This window comes from Neohortaea acidophila (assembly GCF_010093505.1).
Source record: "Neohortaea acidophila strain CBS 113389 unplaced genomic scaffold BDY17scaffold_3, whole genome shotgun sequence".
Classification (NCBI taxonomy): domain Eukaryota; kingdom Fungi; phylum Ascomycota; class Dothideomycetes; order Mycosphaerellales; family Teratosphaeriaceae; genus Neohortaea; species Neohortaea acidophila.
In genome coordinates, this window is record NW_022985512.1 from 1,654,876 (window position 1) to 1,673,614 (window position 18,739).

General features: G+C 57.5%; 7 protein-coding genes across 7 annotated transcripts; all 7 read right to left on the reverse strand.

Moving 5' to 3' along the window:
• Nucleotides 1-3: 3 nt before the first annotated feature.
• Nucleotides 4-3,272, reverse strand: BDY17DRAFT_293963 (putative heat shock protein Hsp98/Hsp104/ClpA). Its single transcript, XM_033733063.1, has one exon. It carries the CDS (start codon nucleotides 2,896-2,898, stop codon nucleotides 124-126), a length of 2,775 nt encoding a protein of 924 aa, XP_033592183.1. The 5' UTR covers nucleotides 2,899-3,272; the 3' UTR covers nucleotides 4-123.
• A 435-nt stretch (nucleotides 3,273-3,707) lies between these two features.
• Nucleotides 3,708-5,540, reverse strand: BDY17DRAFT_247041 (amino acid permease-domain-containing protein; the record flags this gene model as incomplete). The annotated part of the gene is made up of 4 exons (XM_033730783.1): nucleotides 3,708-4,612; nucleotides 4,662-5,037; nucleotides 5,087-5,145; nucleotides 5,198-5,540. The coding sequence occupies 4 exons, from the start codon at nucleotides 5,538-5,540 to the stop codon at nucleotides 3,708-3,710; spliced, it is 1,683 nt and encodes a 560-aa protein (XP_033592184.1).
• A 508-nt stretch (nucleotides 5,541-6,048) lies between these two features.
• Nucleotides 6,049-7,454, reverse strand: BDY17DRAFT_293967 (thioesterase-like superfamily-domain-containing protein). Its single transcript, XM_033733064.1, has 2 exons — nucleotides 6,250-7,454; nucleotides 6,049-6,191 (listed from the first exon to the last, which is right to left on the reverse strand). Exons 1-2 carry the CDS (start codon nucleotides 7,420-7,422, stop codon nucleotides 6,147-6,149), a joined length of 1,218 nt encoding a protein of 405 aa, XP_033592185.1. The 5' UTR covers nucleotides 7,423-7,454; the 3' UTR covers nucleotides 6,049-6,146.
• BDY17DRAFT_293968 (bucentaur or craniofacial development-domain-containing protein) lies at nucleotides 7,450-8,751 on the reverse strand. The gene has a single exon (XM_033733065.1). It carries the CDS (start codon nucleotides 8,649-8,651, stop codon nucleotides 7,605-7,607), a length of 1,047 nt encoding a protein of 348 aa, XP_033592186.1. The 5' UTR covers nucleotides 8,652-8,751; the 3' UTR covers nucleotides 7,450-7,604.
• On the reverse strand, nucleotides 8,711-11,296 carry BDY17DRAFT_277999 (2-isopropylmalate synthase). The gene is made up of 3 exons (XM_033732009.1): nucleotides 11,075-11,296; nucleotides 9,296-11,021; nucleotides 8,711-9,189 (listed from the first exon to the last, which is right to left on the reverse strand). Exons 1-3 carry the CDS (start codon nucleotides 11,080-11,082, stop codon nucleotides 8,956-8,958), a joined length of 1,968 nt encoding a protein of 655 aa, XP_033592187.1. The 5' UTR covers nucleotides 11,083-11,296; the 3' UTR covers nucleotides 8,711-8,955.
• Nucleotides 11,297-11,393: 97 nt separating this feature from the next.
• On the reverse strand, nucleotides 11,394-14,457 carry BDY17DRAFT_293971 (kinase-like domain-containing protein). Its single transcript, XM_033733066.1, has 3 exons — nucleotides 14,024-14,457; nucleotides 13,522-13,964; nucleotides 11,394-13,453 (listed from the first exon to the last, which is right to left on the reverse strand). The coding sequence occupies exons 1-3, from the start codon at nucleotides 14,181-14,183 to the stop codon at nucleotides 11,564-11,566; spliced, it is 2,493 nt and encodes an 830-aa protein (XP_033592188.1). The 5' UTR covers nucleotides 14,184-14,457; the 3' UTR covers nucleotides 11,394-11,563.
• A 550-nt stretch (nucleotides 14,458-15,007) lies between these two features.
• BDY17DRAFT_322450 (uncharacterized protein) lies at nucleotides 15,008-16,489 on the reverse strand (the record flags this gene model as incomplete). The annotated part of the gene is made up of 1 exon (XM_033736807.1): nucleotides 15,008-16,489. The coding sequence occupies one exon, from the start codon at nucleotides 16,487-16,489 to the stop codon at nucleotides 15,008-15,010; it is 1,482 nt and encodes a 493-aa protein (XP_033592189.1).
• Between the last annotated feature and the right edge of the window lie 2,250 nt (nucleotides 16,490-18,739).

Sequence of the window (18,739 nt, forward strand, 5' to 3'; positions counted from 1 at the left end):
GAAAAGCCTTGCCAGTCGTTTTGTAGTACAACTAACTATTCAAAAGTAGGTCGCCTTTAATACCGCTTGAACGCTTCGCTTCGTAAAGTCATCAAAACATCCCCCTTCACAAGCAAATTCCCTTTACTCGTAAAGATCCATCTCGCCCGCATCCCCATTCAATTCCTCCAACGCCTCATCCCCATCGAACATCTGATCATCCTCGCTCATCTCGCTATCGCTCTCGCCATGATTCGGCAGCACAATGATATGTCCATCCTCAAGCTCCACCCTCGCCGTCTCGCCGTCCTTGATGGCACCACGGAGGATCAGCACCGCAAGGCGATTCAGCACCTCTTTCTCGATAAGACGGGCCAGCGGCCTCGCGCCGTAAGCGGGTGAATATCCAGCAGCGCCGAGGTAGTCCTTGACATCGTCGTCGAGCTGGATGCGCACATTGCGGCCGTTGGTGAACAGGCGCTTCTGAATCTCATCCAGCCGCACGTCCACGATCCGGCGGATTTCCTTCTTCGACAGCCGGTTGAAAATGACGATGCTGCTGATGCGGTTCAGGAATTCGGGGAGGAAGTAGTTCCGCAAAGCAGCCATGACGAGCTCCTTTGTCGTCGGATCCACGCGGCCGTCGGGCGCGTTGGGTTTGCTGAGGTACTCCGCGCCGAGGTTGGAGGTCATGACGACGATGCAGTTCTTTGCGTCGACGACGCGGCCTTGGCCGTCGGTGATGCGGCCGTCATCCATGAGCTGCAGCATGACGGTCAGGACTTCTTTGGCCGCTTTCTCGACCTCGTCGAAGAGTAGGATGCTGAAGGGGCGGCGGCGGAGGGCTTCGGTCAGCTGGCCGCCGGCGTCGTGGCCGACGTAGCCGGGTGGTGCGCCGATCATGCGCGAGAGGGAGTGCCGTTCTTGGTACTCGGACATGTCGAAGCGGATCATGGCTTTGGGGTCGTCGAAGAGGAATTCGGCGAGCGCTTTGGTGAGCAGCGTCTTACCGGTGCCTGAAGGTCCGCAAAAGAGGAAGGATGGCGGTTGGCCTGGGTTGGAGAGGCCGGAGCGCTGCAGACGAATGGCGTTGGCAACGGACGTGACGGCTTCTTTCTGTCCGATGACTTGCGCTCCGAGCACCTTTTCCATCTGGAGCAGTTTGTCCTTTTCCGTGGTCTTTAGTCTGGTGACCGGAATGCCAGTCCATCGAGCAACAATCTCGTTGATTTGATCGGGTCCCACGGCATCGGCGACGAGAGGCTCGCCATTGGACATGTGCTGCTCTTCGCGCTCGGCCGCGGCCTTTTGTTGTTCGAGGACTTGAATGCGAGCTTCGACGTCGGGGATGGCGTAGTACTTCAAGTCGGAAGCAGTCTGGAGATCTCGCGTCCGCTCTGCTTCTTGCTGTTTGACTCGGAGTCCATCGAGCTTGATCTTTTGCTCCTGGATCTCGAGAGACCGTTGCTTTTCGCTCTCGTACTTTTCGCGGAGCGGCCGTAGCTCTTCTTCGACATTCGCCTTCTCCGCTCGTGCCTCTTCGAGTCTGGCTTTCGAGGCTTCGTCTTTTTCGCGATCGAGAGCGTGGATCTCAATCTCCAGCTGTCGTAGCTTCCGTTCCATGTCGTCTAGAAGTTCCGGTTGAGACTCCCGGGTCACTCTGACTGCTGCAGCCGCCTCATCAATCAAGTCAACGGCAGAGTCGGGAAGCCTTCTCTGTGTGAGATAGCGAGCTGCGAGAGTCGCGGCAGATACAATGGCACCATCGAGAATGGTGACACCGTGGTGAACTTCGTACTTTTCCTTCAGCCCACGCAGAATGGAGACGGTCTCGCTGATCGAGGGCTCTTTCACCAGCACCTGCTGAAATCGTCGTTCGAAAGCCTGGTCCTTTTCGATGTACTTTCGGTACTCGGCCAAAGTGGTTGCACCGATACAATGAAGCTGACCGCGAGCCAACATGGGCTTCAGCAGATTGGCTGCGTCCATGCCGCCCTCTCCGGAGCTTCCTGCACCCATGAGAAGGTGGATTTCGTCGACGAAGAGCACAATCATCTCCTTGCTCTCCTCAATCTCCTTCAGCACGCCCTTCATTCGCTCTTCAAACTCGCCTCGGTATTTGGAGCCGGCCACGATCGAGCCGACGTCAAGGGACAGAAGTTTGCAAGCCGCAAGCCCAGAGGGCACATCCGCATTGACGATCCGGCTCGCCAGACCTTCAACAACGGTAGTCTTACCGACACCGGGCTCGCCGATCAGGACGGGGTTATTCTTCGTCCGTCTTGACAGGATGCGAATGACTCGTCTGATCTCATCTTCGCGTCCAATGACGGGGTCTATTTTGCCCTCCCTCGCCATGGCCGTCATGTCGATTGTGAATTTCTTCAAATTCTCGTGGTCATCTTCGGCATCGGCGGTCTTGCTGTCGACTCTCCGCGTGCCTCGGATTTGCGTGATTGCTTCGTCGATGATCTTCGCGTTGGGAACGTTGGACTCTTGCAGACACCGCAGAATAGTGGGGTCCTGCACGAGCGCCTGAATTAAATGGTCGACAGCAATGAAGCTGTCCTTTTGCGTCTTGGACAAATCATTCGCGCCTCTCAGCACCTTCGAAAAGGCGGGTGAGACGCCGACTTGCTCTGGCGGAGGATCCTGGCTAGGTAACCGGACCAGCGCCTTTTTCAGAGCTCGATCGAGCAGCTGCACATCGCCGCGTGCTCGCTCGACCACCTGTTTGAAGAGAGATGCCGGTGGAGGTCCATTTTGCTGGTCCTTTGACTGGTCGTGAGGGTCTTCGAGCGCGACTGCAAGATGGATGGGTTGGAGCTGGGAGTGCGCATACTGCTGCGCGAGGTCTTGCGCCTCTGTCAGCGCGGCGGTCGCGCGGTCGGTGAAGTTTTGCAGATTCCCCGAAGTCATGGCTGCGAGAATGTAGTGTTGTAAGCAATTCGAGTCAGGCTGAGACTCGATGCCTGTCGGTGTAGCGTTGGGTTGAGCGCAGCTGAGAGACCGAGCAGTCGAGTATATATGCACACTCGAGTGTCTGGTCCCTAGTTCAGTTGTCGCGAGATGTCAGTATTGAATTGAGTTTGTGGAGAAGAAGAAGAGAAGTTGGTATAACAGTTGTATGAAGTTGCGTGAATGCTGGCAGCGCCTACCTCATTCGGGAAGGTTCTGGTCGGCCCTCGTGTTTTCTAGGCGTTTCTTCGGGACCGGCCCGCTCCGGGAAGTCTAAATTTGACGTATGTCACGAGCAACGAGAACAACATCTCTGTCGAAGGTGAACGTAGAAGCAATCAAGAGTATATGTCAATTCAATATTTTGCACGAATAACATGGTCGTAGGTGGTCAATCTCACTTCAACGATTTTAACGCTGTCATGCTGTACAAACCGCTTCGAGCAGCGATTGTTTCTGCTGTCCATTGATCTCGTCAGAATATAATACCCTTGCTGCCAAACACATCCTCCCAAACATGAAGTGATCCTGAACTAATCGTCTGTCAGCAAGAGACCAAGCAAAAGATAAGCAAGCTTGACAAAAGCGCAAATCCGACGGATTCAGTAGGAACAATTGGTTAATAGAAAAAGCAGTCTCCATCATCAAAACATGATTGCAGAGAGTACGAGAAAGGGTGATCTCATCACATCGTCAAAGACACAAGACAGCAAACGCAAACAAAGACGAAAAACGAGCCACGTACCTGAAAAGATGAACAAAAGCACCCCTCACTCGGCCTTCGGCCTCTCCATCGCAGCCTCGTGCTCCGACCCCGAATTCCCATTCTCCTTCTCCATCTCCACCCCCTCGACGCCCATCTGCTCCTCAATCTCGGCGCGCTGCGCGCCCGTAAGCTGACTCATGTCGATTTCAATCTTGGGGCCCTTGTAGTTCTTTCGCCCGTCCACGAACCATTGGATCACGCTGATCATGAGCACGATGGCGAAGGCGACGATGCAGTAGTTCATATTGGAGCCCGTGACGGGGAGGGCAGGAGGGAAGACGAAGAGGACGGTGGTGAGGATGACGTAGGCGATTCCGAGGAGGTTGGCGGGCCAGGCGAGCCATTCTGGGAGGGCGAAGGCGCGGGCTTCGGGGAGCATGCGTCTGCCGCGGAGCACGTTGATTGCGACGGGGATGCCGTAGGTGAGGCCTAGAGCGACGACGGAGGCGGAGATGATGGCGTTGAAGGCGCTGGTGGAGCCGAGATCGATCAGGCCGAAGATGACGACGACGATGACGGTGAGGGCCAGCGATTCCAGTGGGACATCCAGCGTGGGATGGACACGTGCGAGGAATTTGGAGAATGGGAGGCCGCGATCTCGAGCGAAGGCGTAGGTCATGCGGGAGCTGGTCGTCATGATCGAGATGCCTGCGAACATCAAGCACGCGAGGGGGAAGATTAGCAGGCACACGGTGCCTGCCCTGCTGCCGGTGGCGGTGAGGAGGATCTGACCGAGGGGCCCGTATGTGGAGCTAATGACCTGGTTGATGGGCCCGGCAACAAACAGCAGACACATGAGGAAGATGAAGCCGGTCGACAATCCGATGAGGACGCAGTAAACGAGAATTTTGGGCGCTTCGGTTGCTGCGTTGGGAATTTCTTCGACCATGTGGGCCGTCGCATCGTAGCCTTGCAAGAAGTTAGCGGGAATAAACATGATGTAGGCCATCAGGTATACCTGTCAAGCCTAACCCGCCCTGTAGCAGACCGAGAAGCCAAGCAACGCCGTCTGGCCAGCCCGTGGTGTTGATAAAGTCGGCAAAGACAAGCTCGCCAGAGTTGTAATGAGGCGATGAGCATGCAAGTACCGTGATGGAGATGATGGTGAATCCGGCAATCGACCACGTGATGGCGAACTTGTTGACGTAGGGCAGAATCCTGTTGCCAAAGGCATTCACCATGGCTGCAATGAAAGTGTAGGCGAGGTAGAGTAGGAACTCATGCCAGGTCTTGGCCTTGTAGTTGGGGTGGAAGAGCGGAATGATGCCCACGATCAGGTCGCTGCCGAGCAGGCCAGCGGTGGCTGTCAGTGCCATCCAGCCAAAGACGTTGATCTGGAGAGGGTTAGTATGGTCTTGTAATACTATGTCGTGCAATGCCTACCCATCCGGTGATCCAGCTGAGCAATGGCTTCCATTTCGTCCAGGCCACCACTTGAACCCCTGGAGCGAATCAGCATGGTTTCAGCGACAATGAGTAGAATAGGTTACTCACAATGGTACTGGCCACCTGCTGTCGGGTACGCCGAAAGGAACTCCGCCAACGACGCAGCCAAACACAAGTTACAAATGCCCGCAGTCACCAGACCCCAAAGCACCGAAGTCGAGCCACCCGACGGCAGCGCAAGCGACAGCGAAGCAGAAAGCGCCGTCCAGGAGTTGAGAATGGCAAACGCCAGTCCCAGCATAGAGAGGGGCGAGAAATTGCGCTTCAGCTCCTGCTTGATGCCCAGCGCAGCGAGATGGTCGTGGTCGGCGATGCTGCTGTGCCGGCGGTCCGTGCCCCCGACCGCGCTCAGGCGGCGGGCAAAGTTGCTCTGGCGTCGTTCGGAGGGCATGATTTGCGTCTGCTGGCTCTCCTGGGTGTTGAAGCCCGGTCGGATTGCGCAGAGTTGGGAGGGGAGGAAGAGGGAAGAGGGAGGGGGGAGGTGGTGGTGGTGGTGGGAGAGATTACGGTGCAGCTCTCGCTATCGCGCGTGCGCCGCCGCCGTCGTGGGCTGCTGGTGCCGCCTCAGCCGGGCCGAAAGCAGCAAGTCCATGCACTCGGGGCGGCCGCGTGCGTGTCGCCAGGGTCTGGACTGATCGTGGAATCCGGGGTACATCCGCTTGCTTCCATGGCGATTGTGGAATCACGGGGAGGAGAGTATGACACAGGACGGGAAGATGAGGATTCTGTGCCTGGCCGGAGGAATTCTGTCCTTTCCAGTTTCCCGTGTAGCCTTTTGCCCCAGCATTAGCGAGTCTTGGCTTGAGCTTGTTCCTCGTCAAAATCCGGGGTCGCTCTCAAGTGATATCACGCCCTCACACAAGGTTCGGGCTACGGAACTCAAGATACGAAGGGAAGAGTTTCCATGCCGGGCAACAGCACGCTGAAGCAATACATGTTTACCTCGTGTCTAGATTTCTCTAACCTGACGACCCATTGCATACACTCATCATCACCTTCACAGCTTAGAAGGCGGCGTATCCTGTCGAAGCCTCACAACTCCCTAGAGCGTGACACGTTAGCCGAACAGCAACTCAGCAATCAATCAAAACACAACTCACCTCCTGCACACAACTCGCGACCAACAGGCCCTCCTTCGTATACATCCTCTGCATCACCAAGCCCCTCCCATCCCCACTCCAAGGCGTCTCGCTCTCCGTAAACAACCACTCGTCCGCGCGGAAACTGCGCGGGTTGTGGAAGTAGATGCTATGATCCAGCGACACCATCATGCCAATCTCCGGCCGCTGCTCCTGCGTAAACACCACCTCGTCCTTCTCGTTCACGTCCAGGCCGCGCAGCTGCGTAATCACGTCGTCGTCCACGCCCGTCTCGCGCAGCTTCTCTTCGCCTTTCGCTTTGAGTTCGCGGATCGTTTGCGGCGACATGTTGAACTGCCCGCCGTTGGGGCCTTTCTTGTCTGTCCGGTAGCGCCAGAGCTTGTGTGCGCGTGCTACAGTTCCGATGAAGTACGAGTCGCTCATGTATGCCAACGCGCTGCAGTGCGCCTGGTAGCCGCCTTCGTCGCTAATCCGTCCGCGCGCCCTGATCCATTGCCTGCTACGCTTGGTATGCAGGTCAGGGGAATCGTTATTGAGGATCTGCACCCGCTGGCTGATAAACGGACTATCGCCGCTGCGCGTCGCATCGCCCTCGTCATTCTCCCCCGGCGGCGGCAAGTCCTTCGACATGGGATGCGCATGGCTAATCTCCTTCTTCCCGCCCGCGCCTTCGCGCATGAACGACAGCGTAGTAGTGAAGATGGGCTGCCCGCGCTGCCGCGCCTGCACAGTGCGCGTGCAGAAGCTGCGGCCCTCGCGCACGTGCTCGACGTGGTAGACGATCGGCACTTCCGAGTTGCCGTTCAGCACAAAGTAGCAGTGCATGCTGTGCACCGTGAAGTTCTCGGGGACGGTGCGCTGTGCCGCTGCGAGGCATTGGGCGATTGCCGCTCCGCCGTAGATGCCGCGCGCCCCTGGAGGGTGCCAGAGGGGCCGGGTGTTGGTGAAGAGGTTCGGCTCGATGTCGCTGAGGGAGGTGAGTTCCAGTACATCTTCGATGGCCGATTTGTTCTTGGAGGGCGGAGGGGGCTTGATGAGGGTGGGATGGCCGGGCATGGCGACGAAGGTGCGACGGGGGGTGATGGGAGGAGTGTTGGGGCGGGCGAAGACGAGGTGACTTGGCCGGACAGTGTTGAAGTTCCTCACGGAACATACACGTACGGTCTGGAGCATGAGATTGTAAGGAGCACGATGGTTGATATGGGGGAGCGGGCATGCGTGACGCCAGACCGCGTTCACGTCGAGCCGAGGTTCGGCAACATGCTGCCTCAGGCGAATTTCGATGCTATGAGAGCACGTGAAGCAGCAGCAACAATTCGCAACAGGGTATCATAATCAATCATAATCGTCGCACATCACGCCTTCAACCTCGCCTCCCTGGCGGCAAAATCCCTCGCCATCTGCGCGCGATCCAAAAACTCCTCGCGCGCCAAAAAGCCCCTCTTGCTCTTCCCATACTCGTCCAGCTCCTCGCGCAAGCCTTGCTGGTCCACAAACCCCCGCCAATCCAGCGCACTCTTCTGCACCGTCGTCATCTTCTCCGCCTTCTTGCGCGCCTCCTCCTCCGCGCGCTTCTCCGCCATGAGAACGTCGAGACGCGACGGAGCGCGGGGACGCAGGCGATCGCGCGGCACGCCTTTGATGTTCGCGGTGGGATTGGGCTCGAACATGGATGGCCGCTTGAGGGGGCGTTGGATTCCGCTTTTGTCGGGGGGTCTGTATGACGGGTCGGCCCCGGGGTGTTCGGCGAGGTAGCGCTGTGCCTCTTTGCTGGACTTGGGCACCTGCTCCTGCACCTCCGTCACTTCGCCCGCGTATTCAATCCGACGCACAATCGTAATCATCTCCTCGTCTCCCTCTCGCTGCTGCGGTTGATTCTCCTTATTCTGCTCCTCCCCGCCATCCACCTCCTCCGTCCCAACCCCAGAGCTCGCTAGCGTAGCCCGCCCAACAGGCAACCCGCACAACTCCTCCCACATCTTCTGCACATCAATCGTCACCTCCCCCACCGTGACGCGCTTCCTCTGCTTCCTCTCAATCGTCTCCGCCAACCGCTGCGCGCGCGTTCGCACAAACCCGCCCTCGCCCCCACTATCCCCGGCTTCAACATCCCGCTGCGCAGCGTCTTTCTTCCGCTTCTTCTTCCTCTGTTCCTGGATCGTAGCCTCGTCTCCAGAATCCAGTTCTGCATCGACAGTGTCGGCCGGCGTTTTCCGCTTTTTGCTCTTGGGTGTGCGTTTCGCTGCTGTGCTTGCTGCGGCTGTGGCTGCATCGTCTTCGTCTTCGGAGGAGGAGGAGGCGTCTTCTCCTTCGCGCGTCGCTTCTGGGTTGAAGTCCTCGTCGGCGTTCTCATCATACTCCTCCTCTTCAGACATCTCCACGTCTTCGATTTGGTGCGCCATGTTGGCGGGTGTACTATTGTTGAACACAGACTTGCAAAGCGAAGGACAAAGTCAAGTATCGAAACTCATTCACCTCGAAAGTCCAGCACGTCCGTGCACCCCCAAACTCTAAATTAGGGTGATTGCTCTACACACGGCTGCACATCTAGCAAACCGAATCACGGATCAATCGCTTTAACACCAGAACTGACCAATCTCAGCTCTTCTTCATGTAAAGCACATTACACATCGCCAAACCCCTTTTCCCAACCCCCAATCATGTCCATCATGCCAATCCTCGCACTCTCGCAGCCTTGCCACACCCTCACTTAGCATGCCCATTCGCCTCCCCCTTCTCCGCCGCCTCCTCCAACCTGGCAACAACCTGACTACCCTGCACATCCGCCCCACTAGCCGGCTCATTCTCCGCCAGCACCTGGCGGCGCAAAGGCTCAATGCGACTCGGGCCGGCCTCGGCAGTCGGGACCAGATGCTGATCCGCGGCCGTCGACTTCTTAGGCCGGAAGGGCACGGGGGAAGCAGAGCGGGAATCGAGGAACTACACGCCAAAACGAAGCGATAGGTAAGCAAATGCAATCCAAAACAAGAGTTCAAGGGCAGAAGAGGACGACGCCTCGCACACACGTGATGCGCTGCCGACTTACCGAGCTAGCGGCGCTGAGCAATGCAATGAGCGAAGCCTGCACCACATCCTGATGGATGCCGACGCCCCAGACCTTGAGATTCGAATTCGCCGCCGTGCATTCTATGTACGTCGCGGCCTTCGTCTCGCGGCCGGCGCCGATGGAGTGTTCCTTGTAATCCGCGACGTCCAGGTCGATGCCGAGGCTCTTGAGGGCGTTGGCGAGGGAGGAGAGGGCGCCGTTGCCGATGCCTTCAATCGTGTACTCGTTGCCGTCGATTTCGATGACGCCCTTGAATCTTCGGCGCAGGTTGCGCGAGGAGGCGGTGCGGCCTGCTTCTGCGGCCGGGGCGGGCGAGGTGGTACGGTCGGCGTTGATTTCGTAGTCGACGAGGTGGAAGCGGGGGTTCTTTTCGAGATGGTAGGTGTCGAGGAAGAGGGCTTTGATCTCGGCTGCCTGCAGTTCGCGGCCCAGCATGTCGGTGTGCTTTTGGACAATCTTGGAGAAGACGATTTGAAGGCCGCGCGGGAGGTCGAGTTCGAGAGTGCGCTTGATCATCCAGGCCACACCGCCCTTGCCCGACTGGCTGTTGACTCGGATGATGGCTTCGTAGTTTCTGCCAATATCCCGCGGGTCGAGAGGGAGATATGGCATGATCCATGGATCGGTCTTGCTGAGTCCCGCCGCTTCTCGCGCCGAGAAGCCCTTCTTGATGGCGTCCTGGTGGGAACCAGAGAATGCGCAGCAGACCAGTTCGCCACCGTAGGGAGCTCGCTGGTGTACGGGGATCTTGTTGCTCGTCTCCACAATGTCAATGACGCTGTTGATGTCGCTGAAGTCAATACCGGGATGAATGCCCTGGGTGTAGAGGTTCAAAGCCAGAGTGACGAGATCGACATTCCCCGTCCGCTCTCCGTTCCCAAACAGCGTGCCCTCCACTCGATCCGCACCCGCCATCTGCGCCAACTCCGCCGCCGCGACCGCACATCCACGGTCATTATGCGGATGCAGCGACACGCAAATCTTCTCTCGCTCGGTCATGTTTGTGCAAAAGTACTCAATCTGGTCGGCGTAGACATTCGGCGTGCTCATCTCCACCGTCGCCGGCAGATTGAAGATGATCGGGTTGTCCACACTCGGCTCCCACGCCGCCTTGACGGCCTCGCAAATCTGAATGACAAAGTCCTTGTCGGAATCGCTAAACGTCTCCGGCGAGAACTCGTACGCCCACTGCTCCACGCCGGAATTCGGATCGTCCTTGGTGATGCTGCGCGCGTAGCGAGTGCAGTCGACGGCCAGGGCGATTTGTTGCTCGTTGGTCATGCCGAACACGACCTGCTGAAAGCACGGACTCGTCGCAACGTACAAATGCAGAATCGCCTTCTTCGCACCGCGCAGACTGTCGACCGTCGTCCGGATCAGCTCGCGCCGACAAGGCGAGAGGACCTGCAGCCAGACATCGCTGGGGACCGCGCCGGGGGTGGAGACGAGCTTCTTGGTGAAGTCAAAGTCCGTGGCGCCGGAGGAGGGGTATGAAATCTCAATCTCTTTGTAGCCCAGCTGCACGAGCATTTGGAAGTAGCGCCACTTGCCCTCGCCGTCCATGGGGTCCGGGAGGGACTGATTGCCGTCGCGCAGGTCGGTGGCTAGCCATCGCGGCACTTTGTCGAGGGTCTTGGAGGGCCATTGGCGGTTGGGGAGGTGGAGGGGCTTGAATTTGCGGTATTTTTGCGAGGGATCCTTGAGCCTGTGGGTGTGTTAGGAGGGAGGAGGGATTGTGTGACTCGGACGCAGGCTTACATGGTCATCTTGCCGAAACGTCCCAGTGAGTGACTGGGAGTTGGGAAGAGAAGGCGGTGATGCTGACGCCGCTGTTCGGTGTCGAGGATTCGTATTTATGCAGTAGAGGTCAACCGGGCGAGTACAAGTATCGTCTCACCGTGCAGCAGTAATGAGAATGGTCCAAGGTGGTCAATGTACAGAAGACGGAAGTGTAGTCATACCAACCCACCGACCTATGACACAACTTCAAAATTTTACGCCAATTGGAAGGTGTGGGGAGAGAGAGCTTCGCTGCAGGGACCCCGCGAACCGACCACGACAGCCTGCACGGACGCGCCATGTCACGTTTCCTCGAGAACTCGCAGTACACACTGCCTGTGCGCCTTGTAACCCTCACAGCCGTGATACTCGTCATTATTAGGGGAGTGCAACACTATGAAACACGCCCTCGCTCAATGCCCCATCCCCTCCTGGTGCTAATGCAACGTAACACTGTCCTGCGCGCGTTCAATAAGCAATCACCTTGATCTTCTCGCGCGTCTCCTCGGGGAGCTCTTCCGCCTTCACCAAGCCCAGATGAATCGCGTCGGCCCAGCAAAACATGGCGCGATGCTGCGCGTAACCCAGATAGTCAAACTCTTCTTCCGCCTCCTCCTTCATCTCCGCCCCATCCGCGCCCTTCACGTCTTCTTCTTGTTGAGCAGTGAGATGTCTGTACACCTCCGCCTCCTCACCCAGGTCCTCTCGCGCAGCAGCTTCGGCATCGTCGTCCGCGGCGGGGCCTTTCCCTTCCACTTCGTCGTCGTCAAACTTGGGCATTCCCGGCACAGCGGCTTGCACGATACCCCAAGCAACCCACTGCGCCGTATTCGCCAGTCGCCACATCCGCGTCTCATGAAGCAGCCGCGCAACATCGCGGTCTTCTTTTTCCTTGCACGCCTTCTCCTCATTCTGGAGGTGCAAAGATGAAGAAGATGATGACGTGGCAGCCGGAGCACGCGCGTCCAGCATAAAGTCCGAGATGGATGAGGTCGGCCGTCGACTCAGACCCTCCCCTGGCTGAGCTGGAGTGCTCCTGGGCGAGCTGGGCTGCATCTTAGGCGTAGACACGTTGAACTGCGGTCGGTGTCGCACGTACGCGCGGATGAAACGATCCTGTTCCTCCGGCGTCGGGTACCAATTCGAGTGAAAGGCGTACGGCTTGCGCTCATCGTGATAGTTGTAGCACCACTCGGTGAAATGGTTCGCAAACTCTTGCCCGGGCAGGTTGGCGTTGGAGTATTCAAAGTCGATGACAATGAGGCGCTTGTGCGTGTTGGCCGGCAGCAGGAGGGGTGACTCGCCGGTAGGCATAAGGCGCAGGATATTGCCGTATTGCGTGTCGTTGTGAGCAAACACGAGCTGCTTTCTCAGCGCCTTTGGCCCTCCGTATCTATCTTCCAGCCACGCCCGGTGCTTTTCCACCATGCTGCGGAACTGCTTCCACGGCACGCCCAGAATGTAGCCTCGACGCTTCCATGCTTCTGCGCCAGTGGGCTTAACACCAGGCTTCAGTCGCATGACTTCGCAGTCGAGCCACGACACCACCTTCTCCACCCGACGAACCCACTTGTCCCAATTGCGGAAGACGAACGGGCCGTCATCACGCTCTTGGTCGAGCAGGTCGATACCATCATGCAACTCGCGCATCCGCTTGGCAATCTGCCTGCTCGTGTCCGGATTGCGTAGATCCTCGGGTGTCAGAGGCTTGGCGTTGAGATATTCTTCGAAGCGACCATTGGCGAAAGTGCCCAGCAGGCGAGGACCAATGTTCTTCTTGCAGAGACGGCGGAGAATGGCCAGCTCAGACTGGCGATCGATAAGATGATCCACTTGCGGCCCGTATACACGCAAGAGTAGCTTCGGTGGTGGCTTCTTCCGATCTACCTGCGCGTTACCATTCTGGTCTTCTCCGCGCGGTGTGAGATTCGAAGGCGGCGAGACAACGTAAACGGCATTCGTCAACGCTCCCGACAGTCGCTCCACGCTGATCTTATTACTCATGTTCATGGCAACTCTGCTCCACCCCTTCAATCGGAGGGTGTGCGTAAGGCGGACAATTTCGAATTTGAACTTGGCCCAAGCATCCACATCACGGTACGACGAGGTCCGCTCGAGCTCATCATCGCTGGAGTCGGAGTCGGATGAAGCGCCTCCAGTGTAGGACAGGGTGTTGGAGTTGTCGAGAACGACGTCGCAGGTCGCGACGAGGGTTTCGCCTTCGTAGCTGGTGGACTCGGTGTCGGAAGCGATGGATTGCTTGCGCTGCGCTTTGATGATGGAACTCTTCCGACGCGGGCTCCTGTTGCGATTGTGCCGAGACCGTCGGTCGAGCGAAAGGTTGGACTTGATGATGTCCTAGAAAGCGTTTCCGCCGATTAGCTTCTTCGAGATAAAACACCGAGACATGGAAGATCTGTGCCTACCTCGAGTCTGTCCAGGTCAAAGGAGGGATGATGGCGATGCTTCCCACCTCGAGCACTCTCCTCCTTTCCATCAATTTGGCCATTAGTCTCACTCGGCCCAGTCTCGTGATCGGATCGCTTGCTCCGTTCGTGCTTGATCCATTGCGAGACCTGATCGATGAAAGAATCCAGATGCTGCGAGCTGAAGCGGCGATGCGACGAGCCCTCACTTTCCTCCCCCTCGCCGTAATCGGAATTGATGGAGTTGATCGAGAGACTGCTAGCCTGCTTGAACAGCGGCGTCGGGCAATCTGGAAGGCGGCCGGAGAGGCGTTTGGAAGCTGGGCCGCGGGTAGAGAACTTGCGTGGACTTGGGCGGTCCAAGTCGAAGTCCGAATCTACCTGCTTGTGATCTCCCAGGATCAAGGGAGAGATGACTTCGGGTTCATGGGCGATGGAAACAGCTGAGAGGCACGCGTTCAATTAGCGAGCTGCATCGTAGAGCAGCGAGGGGAAGCCTCACATTTGTTGGAAGGGGTGCGTCGCGGCGACTGATCGTGTCTCATGCCAAGATAAGAGCCAGGGCTGGCGCCGCCATCGAGCGAGGCAGCATCGCCGCCACGTTGGTCCGAGTCAGTTCGAAGAATGCTCTGCGGCCTCACCTTCTGTTCCCCGTGAGGCATCAGAGGGGTGGAGGGCTATCAGTTAGTGCCGGCGGACGCGTGCCGCGAGACAATCCAAGGCAGCAGAGGAGAGGAAGACGAGTGGGTGGGTAGCAGGGTGGAGCTGCGCCGCTATGTTGAATAAGGGTGGGCTCTCTCTGCAGCAGCATGCAAGAAAGGGAGTCGGGGCGCGGTCTACCTTTTCACGTGTGCGTCGTGTGTCTAGACTGCGGTGGGATCTAGGCGGGTAATTAACGGGGTGGAGTGGGTGTACTGTAGCACGGTGTGTGGCGCGGCGGAGACACGTCTTTCCTCCAAGGTTCCCGGCTTTCTTTCAAGTTGCCAATTTCCGAGTCATGTGATTCAGCCGGTCAGCCAATCACACGGCGCTGCGGGAAAGGCTGATCTCTTTATCTACCAGATGCGACCACCTCACCTTATCTTCACCTCCTTCGCTTGCCACCCAGGACTCGGCGAGATATGTCCATGGCACACAGGGAGCTATGATGTATCATCTACATTTAATTTCCTCCGCCTCAGAGATGCTGAGACGGCATAAGTTATACCTCGCGGGGTGAGCTCACAGGAGAGCCACATGCAAGTAAGGACCACAACCACCCACTCGTCCCGTAGCAGTACAAGGCCGCCGCCGCCGCCGCCCAGCTTTTGGTGGACAAAAGCAACAATCAATGCCCCCAATCCGTATGCTCCCCTGGTCTTAACGGTACAAGCAGATCGCCGTCCATCCAACTCCCGCCCCCACCACCCCCAGAGATTCGTAATAGACATTTGACAACCCGAACCCCCAACCCAATCGAATCGTATACAAAGCCGAAACCCCCCAATCACTCCCCTTTCACAATATCCATCATCCGCCGATCGGTACCACCACTCGGCGGCATCCCGCGCTCAATCCACCGCGACAAATTCGTAATCAGCTTCTCGGAATGCGCCTCGTCGAACTTCTCCAAAATGGCCTGGTGCAAAACGTGCCACTCAACGGTGAGGTTGCGCTTCCCCTTGGTCTTCGGCTTCAGATGCGTCTTGAAGTGGTCGCACGCATTGTCCGACCGGCCGATGCCCCACGTGCAATCCGGGAGCGGGCATCTGTACGCGCGGAACAGGCTGTGCGAGCCGACGTGGCGCTTGAGGTGTTCGGCGCGCTGGAAGCGGCTGCTGCATTCTTTCCCGCTGGGCAGGATGTGCTCGCATTTGAACGGCTTCAGCTGGGCCTGAGAGGGGACTTTGATGGGTTTGCTGAGGTCGAATTCGCGCCCCTCGCACTTCACTTGGATCCCGCCCGACTCGTGCTCGTGCCAGGCACGCTTCTCGTTACGAGAGCGCTTGCTGCCCGGGCGTCTTGGTGCAAAGGGGCTTCGCTTGACGGTGCGCGGATGGTATGGCTTGGTGTCGGTGGACGTCTCTTCCGCTTTGACCAGGAGGTACTCGCTCTCCGCATGGTCAAAGTACATGTCCATGGGGCTCGGCGTGCTCATCATCTCGAAAGACCCGAAACTATTCGCCGCCGAGTTTGGGAGACCACCGATGAAGCCTTCGTTGCTCGACTCCGGGCTGGAGTACTCGGCGAATTGCGACTGGTAGTAGACATCTTGCGGAGCGAGCAAGGAAGGGACGACGACTTGCGGATGGTGATAAAGGGCGAGATCTTGGTTGGCAGGCTCGTGCGCCGAACCGAGAATGTTACCGTCGATGCTGCCGCCGCGAAGTGTCGTGATGGACTGTCGGGGGTTGTAGTACTGCGAGTTCGCCGTGCGCTCGGACGGATGACTGTGTGGTGTGTCGAAGAGATCCGACGCCAGGCACGGCATCTGTGCACCGAACATAGACGCCGTCGACTGAGACCATGCGTCAGGCTGCGAGAGGGCGGAGGGGTAGTGAAGAGCGAAAGGGTCGACGATGCCGTGCTTCTCAGAAACGGAGTACGATACAAAGCTGTTGGCTGGCGTCGTGTGGACAGCATCATGGCGAAAACTGCTGTTGCCAAAGGGCGTGTCGATCAACTGGCTGGAGACGGCAGTCCTCAAGGCGTCGACATCGGACCACGAGGGTTCAAGATTGCCATGCCCGTGGTGAGTCCTATTGACAGGTGTAGTTGGTTGGGAGAAGACGGTGCCATAAGACGGACAGGAGCCGTCGAACCATGAGTACTGTGTGGACGGCCGTCGACTCTCGTTGGCCGAGTGCGGTGGGGTGTGCAATCCTGCATACGACAACGCAGTCGTAATCTCCTCCGCCGTCGGCTTGGTGTCGAGAGAGGGAACCATCTGGCTTCTGCCCACACGAGATGGAGTCGTCACTGAAGACATGTTATCAACGTTTTCAATGTCGTCTCGTCGTATCTCATCACAATCGATCAAAGGAGTTGGGAACAATGTGCTTAACAACCCGCAAGGAGCCGGTTGAATGAATGCAACGAAAGGAGGAGTCGTCAAGGCGGGACAGTCGATTGAAATAGAAAGTCCCAAGGGCGAAGGCAGGTGGCTTTTTCAAAGGCCAGCCTTCGAGTAAAAGAGACGTTCGAGGTGCCGACTGTGGAACATGTCCTGGCCGCGAGAACGAGCCGCTCTGGGGGGATCAGGACGGCAACGGCATGCCTATGTCAGGGTTCCGGGAAGATGGTGAGGCAGCGCGAGGAATGAGTGGCCAGGGTGTGGATGCTGCATGCACGGCTGCGACGTACCACTGTCCCGCGAACCATGGAATTGCCGGCAACAACAGGCGATCTGTTTAATTTCCAGACTCGTCTGACAGCAAGGAGGCTGGACACTCTTTACTACGACAGCCCAAAGATCTCAGCGCCTTTCGAGCACAAGAAGCAAGACATTAGGCCTTCCCACGGCAGCCCGACCTTGCGAGGGGAGCCAGAGATGTGAGGCAGGCCGCAGGTGCCTTGCAGATGGCTAGCCATCCATTTCTGGGTTGGATCAGAATTGTAGGTCCACTTCATTTCAAAACAGCAGCCGGCAGAGGAATGTGTTGACACGGCGTACCATTCCAGCGGGTCTCTCTTTTTGCCTTTGTTGATGAATGTCATCTGTCACTCCTAACCCACGTGCGAGTACGAGATCGAGTCAGGCGAGCAAAACGAGACCAGCTCCAGATGTATCCGATCAACGCAATGGAGTATGCCTGCCCAGCCTAATCAAGCATTCAGGGATGCTTCTCCAAGATGGCCCAAGAGCAGACGGCACAGCAACGTAGGGAGTGCATCTAAACTCCCCAATCGAACGGGCCCGGAATTGATTCGCTGCTCCACATCTGCAGCGTTGTGCTACGTATCGAAACCCCTTCCAGACACGGACTTCTAGACGGGGCTGGAATTGCCACCGGCGGATCTTTCCCCGCGATCGAATGGGCACTGTCATCGGCATCGTCGAACCGTGAAGACCAAGTGTGAAAGACAGGTAACGTTGGGGCGCCATCACATGCTCGCGAATATCTGCGTGTATCCGTGGCATATCGCATGAACAGCACCGAGCCACGCCTCGTGTCAAAGTAGGTACCCAGAGGCACGCGAGCGAACTGAACTGAACTGGCCCGTGTGTAATCGTGGGGTTTGACGCCATCGGCCGCCTAAGATTAAACGTGCTTCCCCATGTTATGTCCTGGAATGGATCGGCGCAAGAGGGAGGTTGGCGTTACACGGCGTCAAGCCATACGGCAGACGCACGGGCCGAGAAGGGCGGAGCCGCGCCATGACCCTTTCGAGCATACTGCATGGGTGCGGATGCCATTGAGATTTCAAGAGTGGAATAGAATGCTTGCAATCATGTCAACAAGCAGGTTTGCGACGTTACAAGCTCTTGTTCGTTTGGAATCTTGCCCGGACTGCCGTGGGCTTCAGTCAATGACACAAGTGGCAACACAGGATTGCATTCCGGGCACCCAAAAACACGTCCCTGTTCCTGAAAATCGATCGCAAATCGCAAAAGCTTGTCGCCACAACGTCAGGGAACTGCGCAAACCCCCACACCAAAGCGGCACGGATCGATGACTTGCATGCCGGCTTGGGTCCCTTCTCGATCAACGAAAGTCACACGGCAGTCCACAGCAGGGACCCGATCGGCCACGCAGAATTCCTAATCAAACCTGGTCCAAGTCTGTGCATCTCTGCGTTCTGTTGTGCTTTATCGTTGGCATGCGGACCAGGATGTCGTTTTGAGAGGGGAGAGAGATTTCCAGCATGCTCAGGACTGCGTTGTGGAGTTCTCTTCCCAATGGCATGCCGTAGTGGAGAACAACTGCAAGGCAACCAAATCGATAATGCTGTCGTTCCTGCATTGACAGCCCTCCACGAAACGCAATCAAGCAAGTCAAGCAATTGCAAATCTCCACAGCCAAGCATGCGAGGGAGACTGTTAAGCAGCAGTCTCGTTCACGGCCCGAAAACTCCCGCTCTCTGCTTGAATTCGCGGAGGCGCTCGGACTTCAATCGTATCCTCATCTTCCATGCTCGCTGGTCGCGCCTCGGGGACAGTGCCATTCGTCAGGCGCGCTGGAGCAAAAGCACGATCATCCGTCTTTCCCTCTTTCCGATTCCCGTTGTCATGCTCGAC